Below are 11,174 nucleotides of genomic sequence, written 5' to 3' on the forward strand. Positions count from 1 at the left end.
CTGCTGTTATCCAAATTTAAGTCAATAAGAAAAGCTTTTAGTCTCACATCTAGGTAATGCCTGCAGAACTGGCTGGTCACACACACACTTCTCTGCTAGGAGGCAATGTTGGTACAGAAGTACAGTATTTCTAATTTGTTGTTCCAAGTACGTACAACACGCAGCACTGTTGTATCAGGTAAACATGTGCACAGGGGAAGATGAGGCGTGGGCTTATAGAAAGCAGTCAAACGGAAATCAAAAGGACTTTCTGTTTCAGAGATCCCCAATCTTTATTTGCAGAGGTTACTTTCTCTTTCAGAGTTCCCCTATCTTTATTTGTAGAGGTTATCCAATAATTTCTTTAATTACATCGCATACTTCTGAGTCCATTCCCGAGCTATTCTGTTGTACTTTTCTTTATCTGTTTTGTAGATCTGAGCAATCTCAGGCACTAAATGATCATCTGGATTGGGATCACACAACAGAGAACAGATGGACAAGAGTGCTTTTGAAATAGTGCTGGAGGCCGGGCGCGGTGGCTCACGCTTGTAATCCCAGCACTTTGGGAGGCCGAGGCGGGCAGATCACAAGGTCAGGAGATCGTGACCATCCTGGTTATCACGGTGAAACCCCGTCTCTACTGAAACTACAAAAAAATTAGCCTGGCGAGGTGGCAGGCGCCTGTAGTCCCAGCTACTCGGGTGGCTGAGGCAGGAGAATGGCGTGAACCCGGGAGGCAGAGCTTGCAGTGAGCCGAGATCGTATCACTGCACTCCAACCTGCAGCCTGGGCGACAAAGCGAGACTCTGTCTCAAATAATAATAATAATAATAATAAAAACAAAACAAAACAAACAAAAAACAGAACTAGTGCTGGAGACCACTGTGACCCACTGCGACCATAGAATATCAACACAAATGCTGCCATTACTGTTAATATTTGAATGATAAATTCTTGTAAATGCAACCTTAGGCGGTTTGAAGGGGTAATCTGTTGGAAAATGAATTGTCAAGAAAAATACTCCACCCTGATAGGGACTGTCATTTGGCCCCATTATTGTAACTTGCCAGTGGAACATATCTTCTCCAACAGGACCTGCTGAACACTGTGCTGGAAGGTCCCGGGCCAGATCATTCAATTCCTTATGGATTCTCTTCAGAGCCATGGTGGAGGCGGGTGGCGGCGGCAGCCCTCAGGGCAGGTACCGGGGCGAAGAAGGGACAGATAAAGGGCTAGGGAGCCTGAAGCCGGAGAAGACGGAGAGTTGAGGAGAGCAAATCTGGCGGGACGGGCTGAGGGCCGGGGCCCACTCAGCTCCTGCACCTGCCGCAGCGGTCCAATAGTTATTTTTACACACACACACACACATATCAGTGTATGACAGTTTGTTTCTATAATATTATAGAAGCATTATAAATAAGAAAGTGAAGACATCTGTGTATGTGAGAATAATGTGGTCAAAGGACAATTAAGATAATACAATTTTATTTTAGTGAGATTATAAGGAAAATTAATTTGAGATGTATTCCAATCTATGTACCTGCATTCGGTAAAATGTTGAATATTTTTAGCTCTCTTAAAATGTATTTTGTATCTTATTCATTGAATAGGCTTGTTAACAAGTTGTTAAATATAAAGATGTGACATTTAAATATAAATGAATTGTTTCATTCAAATTTTTATATTGTGCATATTTTAAAAACTATTTCTAACAAATGCCTAAAGTTACTGAATTGATTTAGAATTTTAAAAATTTAATTTGTTAGTATAATGTATGCACAAAATAAAAATTCCTTTTACAGTTACAAAATTCAGCTTGTAGGTACAGATTATTTTATAAAACACATTTCATTTTATACAGAAAAATATGTAATTGGAGGATCACTTATCTTGAGACTTCTAGATATGTCCTAGACTGACACAAACATAGAAACAATACATACGCATTACATTTATTTGACAAATGAAGATTCAGAAGAAATTTTAGGATATTATAATGTAGACAGTAAATGGCAATTTTATTAATTCCTCAGAAATGCACGTCATCATGTAATTTTTTTTATAATTTACAGGGCAACAGTAATTGAATGATAAAAATCAGTGATTCATAAACCCTAAGAGCTACACAAACAATGTGATATCCTTCACTTATCCTTGTCATTCAGCAGATAAGAAAACTAGGACCAAGAGAGTCAAATGAATTTCCTACAATTACAAAGTTTCTTAGTGGTAAATTAAAGAAATGAGTGGTGAAGTTCTGAATCAGAAAAATATTTATTGTACTAAATTTTCTTATTATTTAGCAAAAAAATCACACACTTTAAAATATATATTTACCTTATTTCTACTATATACAAGTATATACCAGCACTTCCCTAGGTGGTGCTACTTGATAGGTCAGCTTCATCAAAAGAGGAGAGAGAAACACTATTATTCTGTGGATGAGTTTGTAACAAAGTGGAGATGCAGAATGCTTGTCTCTCCTATACATCCGCCCTGCCAACCACACAGATTATTAGATGATACAGATTAATCACTAACATTAAACATTCTTTGTCTTCCTATCCTCCTTAAAAAGGAAATATAAAGAAAGAGGAAACACTACTGGTAGAGCTGCTCTAACTCCAAAGAAAAGATTCTTCTTGCTGTTTTAGGGGAGACTCATTGCCACTGGCTCCCTCTAGAAAGATCTGAGATTGCGTAATATGAGGAGTCAGAGGAAAATGCAATAAGGAAATCTTTCCTTGACATATAGTGTTTGGAGGCTTCCTAAACATTCTCTTAGAACACTGCTTATGGCTATGATCAGTTCATTCATCTGCCCTACCCTGGTATATTCTTGGAGCTTTCTAATACTGTATCATATAATATCATTTTTCTTCTGCCTAATATATTCTTTCTGTGCTTTCATTTCAGAGACAATGTAAGTACAGCAGATGCTGGAGTATCAATTATGTGCCTTAATTATTTGAATGGCACCATCACCCTCTTCCCTTCATCCTAAGTTATTGATCAGCAGTATCTAATTTAACACCAAGGGAAGTGCTATCTCATTCTTACGTTGAGGGTGCTCAAAAGAAATATAATCTGAGCCACAAATATAAACTACAATATAATTTTAAAATGTGTAGTATTTACATTAAGCATGGAAACAGGTGAAGATTTTGCTAATTCATTTTAACATAATATTTCTAAAATATTATCATTTTAACACATAATCACTATAAAATTATTAACCATATTTTACATTATTTTGCTGAGTTTCAAACCCAGTGGGTATTATCCACTTACTACACATCTCAATTAAGACTAGGCAATTTTCAAGTGCTCAATAGACATATGTGGCTAGAGGCTATCAGAGGGGACAGCACAGGTTTATCCCTGTCAGTTCCCAGCTCCAGGAACATGGAAATGGGACTCCAAACTGTGCCTGATAGTGGGTTCGGGGTTGTATCTCCCACTCACCGTACCTCAACTTAATGTGGAAGTTTAAGTAAATTTCATACAAAAATCCTCCAGGTATAAGTTGTTATAAATACTCAGCTTTCACCTATGAGTTATTACATTCCCTTGAGTTTATTTGTTATTTTTTATTTTTTTATTAAACTTTAAGTTCTGGGGTACATGTGCACAATGTGCAGGTTTGTTACATATGTATACATGTGCTATGTTGATGTGCTGCACCCATGAACTCATCATTTACATTAGGTATATCTCCTAATGCTATCCCTCCCACTACTCTCTCCCCACAATAGGCCCCGGTGTGTGATGTTCCCTTTCCTGTGTCCAAGTGGTCAGGTGCTGGAGAGGATGTGGAGAAATAGGAACACTTTTACACTGTTGGTGGGATTGTAAACTAGTTCAACCATTGTGGAAAACAGTGTGGCAATTCCTCAAGGATCTAGAACTGGAAATACCATTTGACCCAGCCATCCCATTACTTGGGTATATACCCAAAGGATTATAAATCATGCTGCTATAAAGACACATGCACATGTATGTTTATTGCGGCACTATTCACAATAGCATAGACTTGGAATCAACCCAAATGTCCACCAGCGACAGACTGGATTAAGAAAATGTGGCACATATACACCATGGAATGCTATGCAGCCATAAAAAAGGATGAGTTTATGTCCTTTGTAGGGACATGGATGCAGCTGGAAACCATCATTCTCAGCAAACTATCACAAGAACAGAAAATCAAACACCGCATGTTCTCACTCATAGGTGGGAATTGAACAATGAGTTTATTTTTTAATTTTTATTTTAATTTATGAAGTTTCTGTGAAGAATAGCATACATACAGAAAGGTGAGCAAATGCTAAATATGTAGTTCAAAGAATTGTTACAAAATGAACAAACATATACCTGTGTATCCAATACCTGGGTCAAGAAATATTAGCATAAGAAGAACTCACTCTGTGTCACTTCCCAGACCACAGATTTCCTCAAAAATAATGATTATCCTAACTCTCAATACCACATGTTTGATTTATCTGCTTACCAGCTTTATGTACGTGGAGTCAATAGTAAATACTCGTTTTTTTTTTCTGCTTTTATCATTCACCATCGTGTTGGTTTTACTTAGTTTTGACTTCTATGAATAGGTTTATAAATTGCCAGGACATTGATGCAGTTTGAAAAGGAGAAAAGGTGTGTGTGACAGTCTGAGTGTCGGCATAGTTCTGTCAGATAGTTGTTGCTGAGAGCTGGCTAGTCACTTACAGCTGGGCAACAGCATTGTCTCGTTGAACATAAAGAGTTTCACAAAATACTATCAGACAAAATCTCTCTTGATCATAACGAATCAAGATGAAACCATGTCCATTAATTAATCATTTCTGAACTTAGAAAGCAAAACAAAAGAACACTGACTACACCACAAAAATGACCATACATCCTTCTGCTATTCAAGCTAACATGAATGACTGTTGCTCACCAAGTACAGCTTTAGACTTTATTCCTCTCACCTTTTACATAAAGTTTTGAAGATGCCCAATCATAGAATTATCTTCATATTCTGACAGCACACAATGTAGAGCAAAGCTCTGCTTCTTTGAGTGTTCCCCCAATCACTTACAAAGGCCAAATCCTATCAGTCCTTTCTATCACCCTGCTATTGATGGAAACACCAGTATTCAATGGTGTGTTGACTTCTTTGCTGCAATAAGTGAAAACAAAATAAAAAACTACAACTTTACCAATGAAAGGAGGGTACTGACAATTTTTTTTTTTTTTTTTTTTGAGGCGGAGTCTCGCTCTGTCGGACTGGAGTACAGTGGCCGGATCTCAGCTCACTGCAAGCTCCGTCTCCCAGGTTTACCCCATTCTCCTGCCTCAGCCTCCCGAGTAGCTGGGACTACAGGCGCCCGCCACCTCGCCCGGCTAGTTTTTGTATTTTTAGTAGAGACGGGGTTTCACCGTGTTAGCCAGGATGGTCTCGATCTCCTGACCTCGTGATCCGCCCGTCTCGGCCTCCCAAAGTGCTGGGATTACAGGCTTGAGCCACCGCGTCCGGCCGGTACTGACAATTTTTAAATGATTTTACAATGTCAACTGTATATGTAGACATTATAAAGTTTTGGTCACTGTTTTTATTTCACTATATTGCAATAAGTGAAAATGCATTTGATTGTTACCAAACACTTTGGATGTGGTAAACTTCTATTTATTATAAAGCTGTTTTTTGCATTTATTATGAAAAGTATATTGTGACATTTTCTATTTATTCATCAAATACTGATTAAATACATTTTTATTTAGGGTCGTCATCAAATCAGTATTTGATAAACAAGCAAAAGAAATTGTGAGAAAATAAATGCTTAGATTATTAGGGAGAGACTGATCTCCACCATTCATCTGCTTTTGCTTAGTTCTTCCAGATACCTAGGAATGGTGACCAGGAATGACTATTTTGTGTGTGTGCCAAAATCATTTGCGTCATATTCAAACTCTTAAATTTTGACATAATTAAAATCTTTTTCTAACCATTTTTTTCCGAAGGGAACTTGTTTGGAAGGTCTATTTCAAAGAAGATTTCACTAATTTATTTACTTTTAAGAAGCCATGGACCCTAAATTCCTGTCCCTCTTGAACAGCAAGATGTGCCAGGTGACTGTCATCTACTCTACCATTACAGCTTCTGTATGATTTGCTAGTCAATAGTGCGAGGAGATCTGGACCTAAACTTGGCACAAATGGATTGTATGATGGGAGTCCTGGGGAACATTTATGATGCTTGTGCTATTGCAACTACTGTTCTGGGTTTTCTTTTTCCTGTTTCAAACACTGGCCATGACACTGCCAGAGAGAGCCCATGATTTAAGAGTGAAGAATAGTGCTGCTGTTAGAGCTGTGGTGTCTGTGATGAATGGAGGCATAGCAAGCAAGAAGGAAGGAAGATGTGAATTAGGAGGGGAAGGATAGAAAGTGACAGATCTAAAGTTCTCCCCCCAAAAACATCAGCCACTTTACCCCGTACACAATTTTAATTTTTAGAGGTTTTATGAAATGTCAAGCTAAATTTTGTTTGAATTGTGGTTTACGTATAAATCACCCACTACTTAACAATTACAGTAGCCTGGGAAGAAATTCTTTTCGTACTCTTTTCTTGCATTTCTTAAAATTTTGATTTTTGGTAAAATAGCGTGCAATGTATTATTTTTAAGAAAATGTGCTGTGAAATATAAAACAACATTGTAAATTTTTTGACTTAGTTAAATAATTTGATATCATATTTTGCTATCATTTAGAAAAACTTTAGAAAATGTTGATAAGCCAACTATGAAATAGCCTGTGGTATGTAAACAATTAAGCATTTACATGGCATTTTTTGTGTCATCTCCATAGTGGTGGCTGCTATAAGAAACAAATAAAAAGAACATGATATACATTTACCCCATTAGAACTCTAAAATATTGTCTCTGATGTAAAATCTGGATACACGAAACAATTGGTAAAGAAAGGAAAGTCAGCATACAATATAAACCAATGGGGAACATCTTTATGGGGTTTAGGTATGCCCAGAAAGGGGAAGTGCAATGTTAAGTAGCTTCATCATGAATGTTTTATTAACAAGTATGGCTCATCACATAGTGCAAGAGGTTAATTGTAATGATTGTAATTTTTTCTCAAAGCTGTTTTTACCTAGAATTCAGTCATCTCAGGCCATGTGTGCAGGATTGATGGAATAAATCTCTGAGGATGTAATTTGCATGATATATGAGAAATTCCCTAGCAAGGAGCTCTCCAAAATAAAAGAAGATTAGAAGGAAGCTATGCCTGCTTTAAAAACAATACCTCAGGCAGGTTGAGGGAGGAAAGATAATTTTGAATAAGGCTGATCTCCAACCTAGACATCATGGATTTGTACTTCTTCAAAGGGGGATATGTCTGCAAAAAGTAAATTGTGGCATTCCAAAAATCTCTGTGATACATGGGAAGTGCAAAACAGCACTGTCTAGCAGAACGTGTAACAAACAGGGTGAATCACTACAGAGAGTACAGGTGGCTCCCTCTTGCTTCATTAGGAAACATAGAAAAAGCCTTACCCAAATCCACACCCGGGTAACATCTGCAGTGTTGACAATTCAGAAGAAGCAGTTTCTGCACGGTGGGACATCATTAGCATCAATGAGAGATGGTACCAAAGCTGCAGCTTATCACTGTAGCCATTGTGGGAGTGGCAGCAAACAGCAGAGTTGAGGTGGTGGACCTGCACAATGCTTACACAATACCTGCATACTACTTGTAGACACTGGATGACAGCAGTAGATAACAAAGCAAGAGATCAGAGCTTAAGTAGTTAATGAATGAAAAGGTGAATTTTGCAGTTGAAAATACTTTTTAAATAAATATCCTCTGCATGTGTGTGTGTGTGTGTGTGTGTGTGTAAGGTTTTTAAAAATAATTTTGGGAGAAAGTTGGAAGATAAGGGCATGGATGTATCACATTGGCAGAAGATGCCAAATCAAGAAAAGTACTGTTTTCAAAGACATAAAGATCCCTTCTCCACCCTCCCAGATCAAGACCTCGGGGTCAACTGCACAGGAAGAGTATGTACATGCAGAAGAGAGAGTCTTTCCGTGTATGGGCCAGGCTATCATTGTGCTTTCTGCTTTGAGGAAGAGGATGAGCTAAACAGGAAAATCTTTGGACCACACATGCGCTGCGTTATTATGAATTCTAATCAGAATGCCTTGTTAGAACCCATCCATTTAATTAAATTTTGTGAGAAAAGACTGGCCTGGGGTTTATAGGTGCCTGGTTCAAGGTGTAACATGCCCGATACAATACCACATGATGAAATTCTAAAAATTTTCTTCAGTTAAACTGTTTCCCACACCCTGTTTTGTGAATCAGACAGTAAGTTTGGTGATAAAAGATTTGTATTTGCAGTAGAAGAGTGTTTAGTGCATAAGAATAAAGTTTAGGCCGGGCGTGGTGGCTCAAGCCTGTAATCCCAGCACTTTGGGAGGCCGAGATGGGAGGATCACGAGGTCAGGAGATCGAGACCATCCTGGCTAATACGGTGAAACCCCGTCTCTACTAAAAAACTACAAAAAACTAGCCGGGGCGCCTGTAGTCCCAGCTACTTGGGAGGCTGAGGCAGGAGAATGGCGGGAACCCGGGAAGCGGAGCTTGCAGTGAGCTGAGATCCGGCCACTGCACTCCAGCCTGGGCGACAGAGCGAGACTCCGTCTAAAAAAAAAAAAAAAAAAAAAAAAAAAAAAGAATAAACTTTAGAACTAAGTCTTAGTTTTCGAGCTTATAAACTATCTTTAGGCAAAACAGTTTGCCTATAAAGACCTCAGTTTCCACATTATAAAAATATGTTGTATAACAATAATAGTAACACTAATACGATATATTTCATGTTGTTGCTGGGGCTTTAAATATGTAACATTTGTAAAACTCATGAAGTAATATTTCACATACATTACCTGTTTGCTATTAATAAATATCAACTCCAGTTAAGTGCACTTGGAGCTATTTGATACATATTTCTTGCTTATTTAACTTAATGATGAAGAAATTTTTAATGTGGCTTTATAACTTAATATCATATATTATTAAATTTATCCATAAGCAATATTTATATTTTAGTTTACTAAAGGAAAATATCTTTAAAACACATTGGCTTAAAAACTAAAATATTTATCCATAACCACTAAGTTAAATACTAATGATCATTCTCTGCTCTGAAATAATAAAATGTCAAAAATGTATATATTATTTAATATACCAACAAAATATATCAGAAATAAAAAAAATTTCAATTTTAAAACATATAAGCCTCTATATGTTTTAAAATTTAAAACTACATGGTTTTAAAAAAAGATCTCCACTATTCCAGGATTTCAGTCTCAAAAAGCATCTTGTGGATTACAATGCTCTCCAAAGATTACTCAGATATTCATTCAGGATCTGCCTGAAATCTAAGACAATACATTCAGATTTGATCATTTTTGCTACACATGTATTCATATTGAAGGGATTGACAACAATTGGAAATGTTTATAGTAAGGCAAAGTTCTCTTTCAAGATACTTGAAAAAAACAAAGGCTCTACAAAATTAATATTGTCAATGTAGACAGTCACATAAGATGATTTCTTATTTAATTCCTGATATATAAGCATTATTTCAATCAATAATTACTTATTATGACTACTCTGGGAAATCCACTTTGGAAGGTGAAGCAAGAAGATATAAAGATGACTTAAAATGTTTAAGATCTACAATAGCCAAAATAAAGTGTTGGGTTAAAATGTGCCCACACATGCCCTTAGAATTCATATGTTGAAGCCCTGGACCACAGTCCTTCAGAATGCGACAGTGTTTGGAGATAGAGCCATTCAAGAGCTGTTAAGTTAAAATGAGGTTCATAGGACTGGTGTCCTTGTAAGAGGAAGACATGTGGACACACAGACTCCAAAGACATACATGCAGAGGGAAGACTATGTGCATACTCACCAAGAAGGTGGCCATGTGAAAGGCTAAGAAAGAAAACTCACAAAGAAAAGCAAACCTGTAGATTCTGGATATTAGCCCTTTGTCGGATGAGTAGATTGCAAACATTTTCTCCCATTCTGTAGGTTGCCTGTTCACTCTGACGGTAGTTTCTTTTGCTGTGCAGAAGCTCTTTAGTTTAATTAGATCCCATTTGTCAATTTTGGCTTTTGCTGCCATTGCTTTTGGTGTTTTAGACATGAAGTCCTTGCCCATGCCTACGTCCTGAATGGTACTACCTAGATTTTCTTCTAGGGTTTTTGTGGTATTAGGTCTAACATTTAAGTCTCTAATCCATCTTGAATTAATTTTCGTATAAGGAGTAAGGAAAGGATCCAGTTTCAGCTTTCTACTTATGGCTAGCCAATTTTCCCAACACCATTTATTAAATAGGAAATCCTTTCCCCATTTCTTGTTTCTCTCAGGTTTGTCAAATATCAGATGGCTGTAGATGTGTGGTATTATTTCTGAGGACTCTGTTCTGTTCCATTGGTCTATATCTCTGTTTTGGTACCAGTACCATGCTGTTTTGGTTACTGTAGCCTTGTAGTATAGTTTGAAGTCAGGTAGTGTGACGCCTCCAGCTTTGTTCTTTTGACTTAGGATTGTCTTGGCAGTGCGGGCTCCTTTTTGGTTCCATATGAACTTTAAAGCCGTTTTTTCCAATTCTGTGAAGAAACTCATTGGTAGCTTGATGTGGATGGCATTGAATCTATAAATAACCTTGGGCAGTATGGCCATTTTCACGATATTGATTCTTCCTATCCATGAGCATGGTATGTTCTTGCATTTGTTTGTGTCCTCCTTGATTTCACTGAGCAGTGGTTTGTAGTTCTCCTTGAAGAGGTCCTTGACATCCCTTGTAAGTTGGATTCCTAGGTATTTGATTCTCTTTGAAGCAATTGTGAATGGAAGTTCATTCCTGATTTGGCTCTCTGTTTGTCTGTTACTGGTGTATAAGAATGCTTGTGATTTTTGCACATTAATTTTGTATCCTGAGACTTTGCTGAAGTTGCTTATCAGCTTAAGGAGATTTTGGGCTGAGACAATGGGGTTTTCTAAATATACAATCATGTCATCTGCAAACAGGGACAATTTGACTTCTTCTTTTCCTAACTGAATACCCTTGATTTCTTTCTCTTGCCTGATTGCCCTAGCCAGAACTTCTAATACTATGTTG

General features: G+C 37.4%; 1 protein-coding gene across 1 annotated transcript; it reads right to left on the reverse strand.

Moving 5' to 3' along the window:
• Positions 1–289: 289 nt before the first annotated feature.
• On the reverse strand, positions 290–1,226 carry LOC117085254 (ubiquitin-conjugating enzyme E2 D2-like). The gene is made up of 2 exons (XM_033213940.1): positions 872–1,226; positions 290–521 (listed from the first exon to the last, which is right to left on the reverse strand). The coding sequence occupies exons 1-2, from the start codon at positions 1,145–1,147 to the stop codon at positions 348–350; spliced, it is 450 nt and encodes a 149-aa protein (XP_033069831.1). The 5' UTR covers positions 1,148–1,226; the 3' UTR covers positions 290–347.
• Between the last annotated feature and the right edge of the window lie 9,948 nt (positions 1,227–11,174).

Source organism: Trachypithecus francoisi, unplaced genomic scaffold (genome assembly GCF_009764315.1).
Source record: "Trachypithecus francoisi isolate TF-2019V2 unplaced genomic scaffold, Tfra_2.0 Lachesis_group1, whole genome shotgun sequence".
Taxonomy (NCBI): Eukaryota; Metazoa; Chordata; class Mammalia; order Primates; family Cercopithecidae; genus Trachypithecus; species Trachypithecus francoisi.